Source organism: Podarcis gaigeae (assembly GCF_964106915.1).
Source record: "Podarcis gaigeae genome assembly, chromosome: 4".
In the NCBI taxonomy this organism is placed as follows: Eukaryota; Metazoa; Chordata; class Lepidosauria; order Squamata; family Lacertidae; genus Podarcis; species Podarcis gaigeae.
Window position 1 is genome coordinate 74,635,117 of NC_139677.1, and position 13,846 is coordinate 74,648,962.

Below are 13,846 nucleotides of genomic sequence, written 5' to 3' on the forward strand. Positions count from 1 at the left end.
CCTTTCCATTCTCTGAATGCGCTAGTCTCCAACCCAATCTGTGCACCAGGAAAGTAACCCACAATGCTGAGCAAGTGAGAAAAATCAAGTGCTTCACTCTTGCTTCTCAATCAGAGATGAGATGTTGTGCCACCCACTTCCTGCCTTCCTGGCCATGTGGGCTGGAGGATGGTAGCATAGATGAAATATATTTCAGTCCCATCTGTTCCATGTTGTCAGCCTACCAAATGTTTGGCTGGAGGTCCCTTCCTACACACTCAGGAGTCGTATTTTCAGTGCTCAACAGCAAGCAAAGATTGGGGAATCCTGCTTTTCTGAAGGTGACACCTCGAAAGATAGGGAACCCCCTATCCCCAAGTGGAAGCTGCAGTTCAGCTGTTGAAACAAATGTGCATAGTAATAAGGAGTTATTAGACCATGTTTATTCTGCTACAGCATGTGCGTGTTCACCAATTATTTCTACCCCAAGAACAGGTGTGGATCAATCAGATTCAGTAAGCAACGCGTTTGCTTCCACTTCTTGATTTACTAGGAATATTCCTGGAGGCAGAAGTGTGTATTCATGAGGAATGAAGGCTTATTATTTGGCCTACACCAGGCCCTACACAGAGGATTGTATTTAACATAGTGCTAAGGCTAAGATTAAGCCAGCCCAAGAGGTCACCTTGCACAATGGAACTTTCTTCCAATCTCCTGCCTCCTCCTCCTCCTCCTCCTGACACCCTAATTCCTCCAACCCTCCAGAGCAGATTTGGGGACGGCACACTGGCTTCCACCAGGACAACAATCTAGTTGAATATGGTCCATAATGAGTCAAATCCATTTGCACAGACTAGGCCTTAGTAATATAATTAACTGGATGCCCGCAATACATTGGTGGGGATGCTTGAAATCTGCTGCATGGTTCAGCTTGCCACCGTAAGCCTGGTATTTCCAAACATTCTAACATGGAGAGGGCAAAAAGGAGATAATTAGTCTAATAGTTGTTGATGTCACAATGGGCCTTAGTTATGTACCGAGACGCTGAAGCTCAGATTAGAAGGGGAAAAGTACTAGCAGCAGGGGAGGCCTTTCAGAAAGACACAAGCTCCTTGAATCATTAAAAAAAAAAAAACCCAACCACACAAACACATTTATTTATTTATTTCCATTTATGAACCACTTCCTGTAATGTAAAACATCTCAAAGTGATAAAACAATATAAAAACGTCAACAATGAAAACATAACCATCTCACACATCAAAGCAATGAAAGCGATTTTATGCACACAAAAACAATTTGTTCGAAACATGACCATTTCTAAAATAGTAACTTAGTTATCTGCCATCACAAAAGACAAGGAGAAAAGGACCTCTTGGACACAGGGACACACACAACTCAGTAATGCGAGCACGGAAATATGGCTTTGCTTACTGCTGTTCCTAGTGGAATAGAGCTATATGCAGGTGGCGGAGGCTACATCCCAGGGGGCAATGACACAACTTTCTCAAACACAGGCTCCAATTATATGTTAAGGCAGTAGATCCGAAGTTTTAAATGCAGAGCTACCCAATTTGCAGGTATGGGGCATGTAGGGATGGCTGTACCAGTCTGTTTTGGGGCCTCTCTATTTCTCATTTTCCCAATCTTAAATCCAGTTCTCTGCATTTCTACAGCAATTTGTGGATTCTTTAAAATCCTTATGAAAATTATTTAGCATATATAGGGGCCAGCAATCGGCTAAAAACTGTGGCAGGATTTTATGTGTTTGTTTTAAAAAGTATTTAGGGACCACTTAAAGAAAGGAGGCCTGCTGGACCTCTAGAGGGAGGAAATTCCACCAATGTGGGGCCAACACTGACAAGGCCCTGTCCACTAACGTCAGTTGGGTTGATGGGTACCATGGACAAGGCCTCTGAGGCCAATCTGGGTTGGTTCACTCATATGAGTACAGAATAGTCCTAACCTGACCCTGATCCCAAACCATTCAGCACTTTAAAGATTTGTGCTATCCCTTTAAACTGAGCCCAGAATGGGCAATTAGCCTGCACAAGCATCCTGGTGGCTGAATTTTGCACCTGCTTAAGTTTCTGAACTATTTTCAAAGGCAACCCTACCTAGTCTAGTTTGGACATAACCAGCACATGTGCTACTGAGGCCAGGTAAATTTACCCTAGATAGGGTTACAGTTAACAAAGCAGCCTAAACTGGTAAGAGTCGCTCCTAACCAATGAGGTCATCTGTGTCCAGGAGTATCCTCCCCCACCCTTTAAAAAACCTATTTTTCCTTCAAGTGTAACGCCGGGCTTCCTTAACCTCCAGATGTTTTGGGCCTACAACTCCCATGATCCCTAGCTAGCAGGACCAGTGGTCAGGGATGCTGGGAATTGTAGTCTCAAAACATCTGGAGAGCCAAGGTTGAGGAAGCTTATGTAACGCCGTCCAACCCCCCATTGCAAATCTCTCTCCAAAGCAGTGGTCTTTCCAACCAACATTACTTCTGCATTCTCTTCACTATATTTCAGTCCGTTTACCCTCATCCATCCCAAAACTACCAGCGATCAATAGGCCCTATGTTGGGGGGTTGTGCTATGGAAGAAACAATCAAAGGTTTTCTGCACCCCCTATCCCCATGCCCCTTTGGCCACTTATACTCACCCCAACTGATGTACATCCTTATGGGGCAGACCAGCATTTAGATCAGGGGTTGTCAACCTACTGCCCACTAGGGCGTTTCAGGATTCTAGGTGGGCAGTAGGGGGTTCTTTGGCACAAGCTGAATCCTCCTTCCATCGAGCACTGGCAGGCGGTAAGGAAATTTCACCATCAAGAAAGATGCATTAGTGGGCAGTAGGTATAAAAAGGTTGACTACTCCCGATTTAGATCTCTGCTACTTCTTTAATTTACCTATTCCTTTCCCAAATCTTTCAACTTTCTGTTTCTAACCAGTATTCAAGTGGAAGCAATGAATATTCTCGCCAATGCACTCACAGACACCTGGATCATTAGAAAGCCATGATAACACGAGCAATTTGCACTGGGCTGACAATCAGAAAAAGGTGGCCATAAGATGGGGATCTATGCATTTGCTCCTTTTGAAAAACGGCAAAGCAGGCCAAACTACCCACAAAGTTAAATGTGCATTTGCATCTAAGGTAAAAGAGTTTGTTTGTTTGTTTATAAAATACAAATTGCCCTGGTTGGGTGTCAGAGTGGGCCTAGGCAGGTGCACAGAGAGGTGTATGTGAGAGAGTGCACTCCTGCGTAAGAAGCCATGCAGTGATGGTTTGCTGCCTACACAGTGTAGTAAATGGCTTTCTCCATGCGGAGAGCTCTTGTGTCTCAAGGCCAGTGTATGATTCCACACAAAAGGGGAAGGGGAGGGGATCAAGGGCAGGGGAGAGGCCCTAACTAGAATCAGTAGTTGTGGAAACTGCCTTTAATTTGACCAGCATTCTCTGTATATGTTACTGCAGGGCTCTCCAAGTCCAAAAGCAGCACATTCTTCAAGGTCAAACAGAGAAGGAAACACTTCCTGCCATGTATATTCCCTGACACCCTGTATATTCCCTGTCACCCACCCTGACAGCCAGATCTCTCCTTCCCTGGTTGTCCCTTTTCTTTTCTTTTTCCTTTTGAAGTCCTGCCTCCTCCTCTCCAAGCACTCTTTCAGCTACAGTCCCTTCCCACAGGCCTCCTGCTCCCAGGCCACTTGCCTACAAATACTTGCAGGTGGTTCCAATGCAAACACAGGAGAGGGCTGTGCTGGCATGGGGCTGAGATGTACTATTGACATTCAGCCTCCCATTGTCATCTTTTTCTGCCTGCGACCTGAGCTGTGGAGCAGGGGGCAGTAGCAGGGGGAGGGGAGCAGAAAAGCAGTGTAGGGTGGAGCAGAGCCCAAAGACAGTGGGGAGAGGTCTCCCTCCACAAATATACCATCCCTGTGCACTGCTCTTCCTGCTCAGCTCTCAAGGACTCTGCAGGCATAATGGGAGAAAAGGGAATAAGAAGAAGGAAAGTTCCACCATGCAGAAAGCATTCTTCCTTGGTCCCTGGGACCATACCCTTGGGTGCTTTCCCAAGGTTCCCAGCTGCCACCTCTGAGGACTGCATAGGAGCAATGGCCCAACAACCCCTGGGTCATAGATTTTGTAGAGTTGGATGGTAGGAAGGTCATTAGTTCAGCCCCCTGCAATGCAGGAATCTTTTGTCTAACATGGGACTGGAACCCATTCCTCTGAGAGCCTCATTCCCCACCGACTGAGCTATCCCAGAGATTCTGCCCAGCAAAGGGCATAGCTGTACTGTACATTTTGGGATGTGAGTGGTGAATATCTGGAATCTCCTGCAGCACTGGGGGTTGGGGTGGGGGGAGTCCTGGGACTACCTGACCTTTCGGATTAAGCAATCTGGCTGCGCGGGCAACGACTTTCCGCAATGGGGAAGGTGGCTGCCTCCACGAAGCCGCGCTAGTGGGGACGTTGACCCAGGGAAGGGCATTCCCCGGGCAGAAAGCTGCAGGGATGACGTTGCAGGCAGGCGGAGAAGCCCCGCCTCCAGCGGGCACCAGCAGCGAACGAGGGACGGGAGGGACAAGCAGGCGGGCAGGGCGCGCGCTCGCGCGCCCCTCGAGGGAACGGGAACTCCTGGATCGGGGCCTCCTCCCAGCCCTTCTCCACCCCGAGATCGGCTGCAGGCGAAGCAGTTGGTCACCATTCCCAGCCGCCGCTTCGGGCAGAACAAGGCGCTTCATCCGTATGCCTGGCGCGCACCTTTGACCAGGACTTGACGCGGGTCTTCTCACATTCCTTTTAGGAACAGGAAAAAAACAAAGGGAAAAACAACAACCCCATATTGCGATTCATGGTATGGACGCAACACGCTGAGAGACCTGCAAGGTTTTCAGCCTGCCCCATTTTCACTGCCTGGAAGGGGGGATCCCCTAGGCTGGTTTATTTTTTAAGGCAAGACCTTTCCCCTCCTCCTCTGCTGCTTTCTTGACCCACCCCTGGCTGAGCTCAGGTGAGGCGCGCGCCTCTCCCGCTGCCGCTCGCTGCTTCTCTGCGGAACTGGCTGGACACCTTCCCCGCTTCCAAGCAGGCTCCTCGCCCGCCGCCTCCGTCCACCTGCCCACCGAGCCCAACCCGCCCGCCGCTGCGCCTCAGCTGCCCGGAGAACGCGGCTGCCCTGCTCCCGCCTGCCTGGCTCTCTCTCCCCCTCCCTCCCTTCCTCCCCATGCAGGTGGAGCCTCTCTCCTCTCCCTGCTTCTGCCGCCGCGCGAAGCAGGTGCCTGCCCGGGCGGAGGGAGGGAGGGGTACGCAAGGGAGCGGGAAGAGCCGCCGTCGCCGACAACCTAGCCCGGCTCCCGCCATCTCCTGCGGCTCGCGCACTTGTCCTCTCCTCCGCCCCTCCGAGGCCCCACGCCCTCGCCGGCAAGGCGGCGCTCTCATTGGCTACCGGCATTTGGGTGGGCGGCGCTCGCCCCAGGAGTTGGGCAATATATCCCGCACGAGTGGGAGGGGACACAGCTAATTTTTCTCCTTGGGCAGAGCCAGGTTTCGTGCTTTCTGCTTCCCTTCCCACCCCCCCGGCTTGCGCTCTGGTTCACTCTCCCTCCACCCCGCCCCCAGGCCACCTCCTGCACCGCTTTGCCCGGCTGCCGGTCTCTCTCCGGGCACGGATTACTCGACACGCGCGCTTGTCCGTCCGCCTGCCCGCCCGCGCCAGCGCCAGCGCCACCTCGTCAGGGTGGGACGCCCCGCCGGCCACACAAAGACCTTCCTTTGGTCCCCGCGTCGCCTGGAGAGCGCGAGCGCCCTGCCGGCGGGAATTTCGCGGAGAGGACGCTCCGAAGCAAAGGCTGCGGTCTCTGAAGGGGACCGGACTGCAGAACTCCTGGTCGTGAGGCGACAAGCCGCGCCGACCTCCGCTCATGGCTCGCGGGAAGAAGGAAGGCGATGGGAACTGGAAGAAATTCATCTGGAACTCGGAGAAGAAGGAGTTCCTAGGGAGGACCGGAGGCAGTTGGTGTGAGTACCTTCTTCCTCCATATACGCTTTCTCTCTCTTTTTTTTGCCCTCTCGGCTCCCGTCTTTCCAAACACCCCCCGAGGCGGTCTTGCGGGCGAGCCGCGCGGGAAGGAAGAGCCGTAGTGCGCGCTCCTGTGTGTAGGCAGTGGGCGGCAGGTGGAAGCTCCCCTGTTCGTGCCCTGCCTGGAAATGCTTTTCCACGCGGCTAAATTGCCGCTCGCCTCATTGTGATCCGAGGCAGCAGGCGGCTGGGAGAAGGTGCTTTCCTTGTCCGGCAAGGCTGGCTTCTCCACCCTAAGCCTCCCCTGCTGAGCAGCTTCCGACCACCACTTGGTCGGCGTGTCGAGGAGGGAAGCGACCCGCTCTGCAGCGCCAGGGCTGGCTTCGGATCGTGCGCGGTGCCAGGCTCGCGCCTTTCCCTGCAATGTGTGACTCGTCGCTCTGTGTTTTTTGCCGGGGTGTGGTGTGGTTTTGGCGTGTGTGGAAAGAAGATGTAGATCTCATTCATTCGTGCCTCCTCGCTATTTTGGAAGATGCACCTCAGGCTTACTAAGGCTAGCCGGCTCGCTTGCTTTTCCCAGGCGCGACCGTCTAGACAGGAGAAGAGAGAAATGGGGGGGGGGGGAATCCCCAGCTTTCCCCCCTCTTTTCCCCCCCTCGCGATGACTTGGGTCGCTCCGAAGCAGCCTGTTGCCTCTGCGCTAGAGGAAAAAGCCGCTTGCTTCTCCTTTGCGCCTTGCTTTGCTTTCCCCGCCTGCAAAGGTCGTGCTGAAGGGCACTTGATGTAGTCAGCCAAGCCTGAGTCGTGATTGCGGGCAGGGTGGAGGGGGTGGGGGCGACGGAAAGAGGGGGGAGCCCGACACACACCCCTCTTACTCCTCCCCGCCCGCCATGCTCCTCATCAGTAGAGGAGCCACTGCAGCTCCCTCCATTGCCCACCCAGGGAGGGGAAAAGGACGCGGTAGTGGTGCCTTGAGTGTGTTTGCATTATCTACCTCTCTAAAATGGCCACGATGAGATGTGATCGTTCGTGGGAACAGAACAGAGAGAGAGAGTTGGGGTTGCCTTCCAGACTCTGCCCAACCCCAAAAGGGTTAATAATGCATCACAGCTCAAGGTTAGTCAAGGTGACACCTTCCCAAGCAAAGAGGTAATGGAAGGCTGGGTTGGGATCCCTGAGGGAATGGGGAGAGGATGGGGTGCCACCGCAACCACAAAGGACAACCACCCAACCACCTTTGGTACTGACCACACATTTGCTTGGAAGCCGGATTTCATCCTTTTGTCATGCACACCTTTATTTGGGGTAGGCCTGCTTGAGCTGCTGGCAGCGGAGATAAAGAGAAAAGGTCAGGTGGAAAAGCAAAGGGAGCTTTAGGAATAATAAAGTCCTTGAAGGCTGTCTCCTAGCAACTAAACCCAACTTGAATGAGACTGAGGTTCAGGGCCCATTTAAAAAAAAATTTAAAAGTCAAACCTTAATGTTTTTTCATTGCTACTCTTCACGCACACAAACCTCCCTCCCACACACACACACTTTTGCTTCCTGGTCCAGCACTGAGGCCCTTTCCCCAGTTGACCACCTTGGTTCTGCATTGCACAAGCCGGCTCAAATGCAAAGGACACTGAAGGTTTTCAGTTTCTCCTTCTCCATTTGCTTACACCTCTGAAAGGTGCCTGAGCATCAAACTGTTCCCACTGCTTTTCCTTCTTTCAATATGACCCTTCATAATGCTCCATGTGGCCAGTGACTGTATTCTAACCTGCTTTGTGGAGAAGGTAGCATTTATTTTGAACAGGCTCCTTTGATGACAGACAATAAGTGCTTAACACAACCCCCCTCCCTTTGTTGTTGGCAGATAGAAAAGTCTGTAGCAATACCCATAGGGGTAGAATGGAGCATGCCCAGAGCTTTTTGGCATTGGAAGCATTTAGATTTGTCTGCCCTTGAAGGGAAGGGGAGGGTGCCCTTGAATCTCCTCCTCCTCCTCCTCCCTCTGCTGAGGTTTCCGCAGGTGATCTTGAGTGTCTCTGTAGATCCATCCATCAGAGGAGTTTCCGTCTTATCTAGAACTTTCCATTCCCTTCTAAAACTCTTTGTGCAAATTTAGAAACATCTCTGATTACTAAGGCCAAAACAGCAAACGGATCCAAGGAAAGGAGGAGCAGAAAGATTGTTCGTAAGGAATAAGAATGGCTTTATTTAAGAGGACCTGATGTTATAAATAGCTTCTTCTTTTTTAAAAGATAGCTGGGGGAAGAGAAAAGGTTACGGTGTTATTTTTGAAATGATTCACGTATTGGTATAGGAACTTTTTTGTAGTCACGCATGAGTTTCTGCCAGCTGCTGCTGCCAGACTTGCACCGTCTCCAGCCAGTCAGTGTCCTGTTGGAAGTGCCACATATCTGGAGCTTCCCAGTTCAAATCCTTGGCCGGAGTCTGCATAGAAGGCACATGTAAAAGGGGATTCTTGCCTAACAATGGGAGAGGAGCTGGAGTCCACAGAGAGACTGAGCTACAAAATGGGTGTTCAGACAAAATCCCGTCTTCAGAGACTCTGTTGCTTAGAATCCCTTAGAAGCAAAGATGCCTGGTTGCTGGAAGGGCCAGTAAAATGTCTCTGATTTCCTCTTTCTGAACAGCTAGAACAGCTGAGTCTCTTACCTGTGTCTTAGGAAATTAGCTGTTTTGTTTCTTTTATAACCCATGCACTTCCTTCATATAGTATAGTAGATGCCTTCCATAGCGCACAGTAGGCTGTGTACTTTGATGTGGTTGGTTCTTTGTTAACACCCTGGTCAGAAATCTGACTTAAAACACCTGACTCCTCACTCTCTGAAGCACTTTGATTTTATTATTATTAAAGTAAAACCTACCCACAGCACCTTGCTGTAAGCGGACATACTCTTTGGCTCGTTACAACAGCACCTCCTATGACTGTACTCTGGAAAAAATGTCCAAATCTCTCTGACGTCACAGCTATTTGCCTACTGCTGCCTGGTTACCGAAGAGTGTGTTAGCCCCAAGTGTGCAAAAAAAAAAAAAAAAAAAAAAAAGCACTGCTGCTGGTCTCCATGTTTAATTTCCCTCAAAGGAAAACAAAAACAACCCCTATTTGATTAGGGTTTCACCTTTCACCGGCAACTTCTCTATATTTGTGTTCACTCCTTTTAAAAGACTATTTTAGCACTTTAGATAGATATTATTTCCCCCCTTCCGAAGAATGTTGGAAAGTATAGTTTAAGGGTGCTGACAGTTGTTAGCAGACCCCTGTCCCCCTGAAAGAAATAAAACTATGAGAGCTCCCAGAAAAGAGGGATTGACTGTTAAACCAGAATTGTAGCTCTGTGCGGAGAATAGGATCTCATAACAACACCCCTTAGAACCATAGAATCTCAGAGCTGGAAGGGACCCCAAAGGTCATCTACTGCAGCCCCCCTGCAATGCAGGAATCTCAGCTAAAGCATCCATGACAGGTGGCCACCCAACCTCTCCTGTTTAAAAACCTCCCAGGAAGGAGAGTCCACCACCACATCTCATGGGAGACTGTTTCACTGCTGAGCAGCTCTTACTGTCAGAAAGTTTTCCCCTTAACAAGCTGCAGTTCCCAGGATTCTTTGGGAGAAGCTGTGACTGTTCAAAGTGGCATAATACTGCTTTAAATGTGTAGTGCAGATGGGGCCTCCAATACTTTATTTATTTATTTATTTATTGCATTTATTTCTCAACTTCTTATCCGACATGCATGGTTCTCCCTCTCATTTAATCCCCACAACAACCCAGTGAGGTAGGTTAGGCTGAGAAGCATTGACTGGCCCAAGGTCACCCATTAAGTGGGGATTTGAACCCTGGCCTTCTAGGTCCTAGCCTGACGCTCTAGCAGCTACACCCATTTGTAGTCTTGCACTGGGTCTCTTAAGTACCAACATGTTTGCTGCTGTGGACTTCTTAGTACAAAAACAAGAGGGCATGAGTTGGCATCTTCACCCAGTAGGGCTGCCTTGTGATGCCTAGCACAGAATGTTATAGAGGTAATCCTTCTAAAGTCACAACTGATAAAACCAGTATGCGCACAATTCCTGGGAACAACCCTAGTAATAAAGTTTTATGTCCCCCTTTGCCTTCCCTTAACCACAACAAAAACCCTTTAATTGCACCTGTAATTTGCGTATGAATCTAGCTGATTACAACTCAAGTGCAGTCAAATGTGTGACTGCCAGTGTGGTGTAGTGGTTAAGAGCGGTAGTCTCGTAATCCTGGGTAACCGGGTTCGTGTCTCCGCTCCTCCACATGCAGCTGCTGGGTGACCTTGGGCCAGTCACACTTCCTTGAAGTCTCTCAGCCCCACTCACCTCACAGAGTGTTTGTTGTGGGGGAGGAAGGGAAAGGAGAATGTTAGCCGCTTTGAGACTCCTTAAAGGGAGTGAAAGGCGGGATATCAAATCCAAACTCTTCTTCTTCTTCTTCTTCTTTTACAAGATGCTTTTATTAATGCACTACATAAAAGCAAGCTAAAAGTTGTTTGGGCGCATAGGACCACAGGGTTGGTCCTATTGAAATAAATGCTGGGCAAAAGGCATTTTGACTCTGGAGATCTGCCATACTTGGTGTTTCTTGATGTATTCATAGAGATGGAAGGGACCCCGAGGGTCAACTAGTCCAACCCCCTGCAATGCAGGAATATGCAGTTACCGGTATGGGGATTGAACCCACAACTGTGGCCTTATTGTTGCCATGCTCTGATCATCTGAGCTACATGGAATTGAATTTTCATGCATCTTCAGATATGGATGTGACTCCCCCAAACTGGGTCTGTGATGTTACAGTCACAAGCACATTTACTTGGTGGCAAGGGCTCATTTACACTGGTGCAAGAGCTTCTAGCCGCCCTCCTGTGCCTAAGAGCTCTCTGCCGTTGCATGTAGCCCAGAGTTACATGTGTATTTCTGTGTTCATAGGAACCTAGCTCTTTCCTATCATGTGTGTACGTTCTTGCCCACATGTTGTGGTCTCCTGCAAAGCAGGGGTTGAGCAGGTATGATAGGTCCAAGGTTCACTCCATGACCCGCAATGTTTAGAGCCTATTATAGTGAGACCCACAATAAAATTCTGCAGTGGATCCTCCTTTCTTAAAGGAATGCTCCACTTTGAATTTCCAGCCAGTCAATTTCTCTAAGTAGGGCATTCCACTCTGTTCCTCCTCTCCATGTTCTGTTTTCCTTTCTCAGCGATCACCCTACATTCTGTGCCTCCTACACGTGCTCAGACCTTTCAGATTGTTTCTTGCCCCCTCATGGTTTTTGTAAATACTTCTGCAAACCTCAACATTTCGCCAGCCACCCGGATGCTTCCCTGTTGTTTCTTGGGGTCCCCATTTTGACTGCAGTCCTATTGGCACTCACTGCTTGTGTTCACTGTTAGAATTTGTGGTGCTGGGGCAAAGAGATAACTGGATTTGAATCCCACCAAGAGCATAAGTAGATCAAACAAAAAATCCACCCAAGTCCAGTATTCTGTTTCCAACAATGGGCAGAAAGCAGTGTTCTTGAAGCTACCAGCATGAGTTTAACCAAACTGCAGGAGACAGTGGAAGACAGGAGTGCCTGGCGTTCTCTGGTCCATGGGGTCACAAAGAGTCAGAAACGACTAAACAACAACAAAATTAATTTTTCTGCACTTGGAGGTTCTACATGTCTGCCATGGCTAATAACCATCAATGAACAGACTTATACCCCACAATTTTTTTCTGTCCTTTATAAGATTAAGGCCATTGAGCTCTACAGAACTTCTAAGTAAATGTGCATAGTATTGCTCCCTCTGTGAGCAGCAGTCCTGACTCTGCCAGAGACAAAGTGAGAGATATGATACCACAAATAGTATTTCCAGGTCTGTCCAGGCTATTTTCAATGGCATGTTATTCTTTGAGGGCATTGCCTTTGGGGTGCTGTAACAGGATTTCCTGTAGCCCTCCAGATGTTGTTGGACTCCAACTCCCATCACCCTTCCTCACTGGCCATGCTGCTTGGGGCTGATGGGAGTGGAAGTCCAACAACATCTCTGGTTGGGCTCCATCACCTTTGAACCCCCTTCCAACTCCGTGATTCTTTAATTGCAATTGTTGCAGAACTTGGCGCTTGTAATCTTGAGAAGCTGCTGGGTACCCAAATGGCCTCTTGCATAATTAGCCTTCCATCATTGACTGTTGTCTGTTTATTTTTTCTCTTGCCACAGTTAAGATCTTACTCTTCTATGTGATCTTCTACGGCTGCCTGGCTGGTATCTTCATTGGGACCATTCAAGTCATGCTGCTCACCATCAGCGAATTCGAGCCCAAGTATCAGGACCGAGTAGCACCCCCAGGTAACAATGTGCACTGATGAGGGGCGCTGGTCAAAGCTCCCCCCCCACACACACAGAAGGAGTGGTGTGTGCTTGCCTATTGTGCTGCAGTGGGTTTTATTTAGAGCTGCTGGATTTTGACTGCCTCTTTCAATAGCTGCATGGTCTTCTTTATTTCCTCAAAACTTGTAGGGTCAGGCACAGATGACTTGGTAGTCTACTGTAACAAAGAAGGAAATTTTGGCTTGCCTGTTGTTTCACTAGGAAGCAGAGCCTGCTCAATCTCAGGCAGCAGGATCCACAGAGAGCAGCAGATCTGGCTCCCAAGGAATGCATCACCCATTACTACTACTACTACTACTGCTTCTGCTGCAGTGGCAGCAATGGCTGCGTCACACTCCTTGGGGGCCAGACCTTCCTCCGCGCTACCCACCCCCACAGCAGTGCCGCTTCTCTTGGTGAATAGGAGGCTCTGCCAATCTTCTCCCAGAGATGGTGGGGGCTGCCTTCTGGGGTCTCCCAGGCTCTGTATTTTCCTGGTGAGACTCAGAGCCGGCCTTTTCTCTCCCCACCAACAGCCTTCGATTCTGACTTAAACCGTTGGGTAAGATTGATTTCCCCTCTTGTTCCTGGTGTAGATCTTCTTCCCTGGCTGGGGTGCATGTGTCATTTTTTGTGGTTTGCCTCAGGTGCCAAAATGCCTTGGGCCAGCGCTGCTAGAAAAGTGTGCCCTCCAGTTCTCGGTGTAGTGTTCCAATGGGTTTTTATCTCATTGCTCCTCTAGTAAGTTCAGGTAAGTTCAGAGCAACAGCCTCTGTGACCTTAGGCCAAGATTGCTTTGCTCTAGGCTTTATAACAGAGTTGAGTTTTAATCCAAGCCCAGTACTCTATCCCAGTAGTCTTCCATCTTTTCAGACCTGAGACCCACCTTCAGCCTCCTATGTACATTTTGGGGGACTGCTTCTTAGTTTTGAACCATATATTCATATTTGTGGTGCCGTTTGGGCTCACCTCAAGTATAGCTGTGATTCATTAGAGCAAGGCTAGAGAAGTTGTGGGGATAAATGTGCTGTTGGGCTCCAAGTCCCATTGTCCCTCACCAATGGCCATGGGCAGAAGTCCAACAACATCTGGAGGGCTTCAGGTTCCCTGCCTGTGATTCAGTACTGAGCTCTGTCCCACCAGCTGAAGACCAATCAGTCTTCAACTGATGGGGTGGGAGGCAAAGTTAGTTGGGACCTCATCTTTAGTGGCACAATTACCACTTGTTATTGTGGTTTAACTCTCCATTAAAACAGTGTGGGTAGGGAAGAGAGAAGCATCACTTCCAGACTACAGTGGTACCTCAGGTTAAGAACTTAATTCGTTCCGGAGGTCCATTCTTAACCTGAATCTGTTCTTAACCTGAAGCACCACTTTAGCTAATGGGGCCTCTTGCTGCTGCTGTGCCGCTGGAGCCTGATTTCTGTTCTTATCCTGAAGCAAAGTTCTTAA

The 13,846-nt window shown here is 49.5% G+C and overlaps 1 protein-coding gene across 1 annotated transcript in view; it reads left to right on the top strand.

Annotated features, from left to right (window-relative positions):
* Positions 1–4,551: 4,551 nt before the first annotated feature.
* Positions 4,552–13,846, top strand: part of ATP1B1 (ATPase Na+/K+ transporting subunit beta 1) — a 35,582-nt gene continuing 26,287 nt past the window's right edge. The window contains exons 1-2 of the mRNA XM_083737318.1: positions 4,552–6,012; positions 12,245–12,373. Of these exons, the coding sequence (XP_083593444.1) occupies positions 5,916–6,012; positions 12,245–12,373 (226 nt within the window). The 5' untranslated portion in view covers positions 4,552–5,915. The remainder of the gene's footprint in view (positions 6,013–12,244; positions 12,374–13,846) is intronic.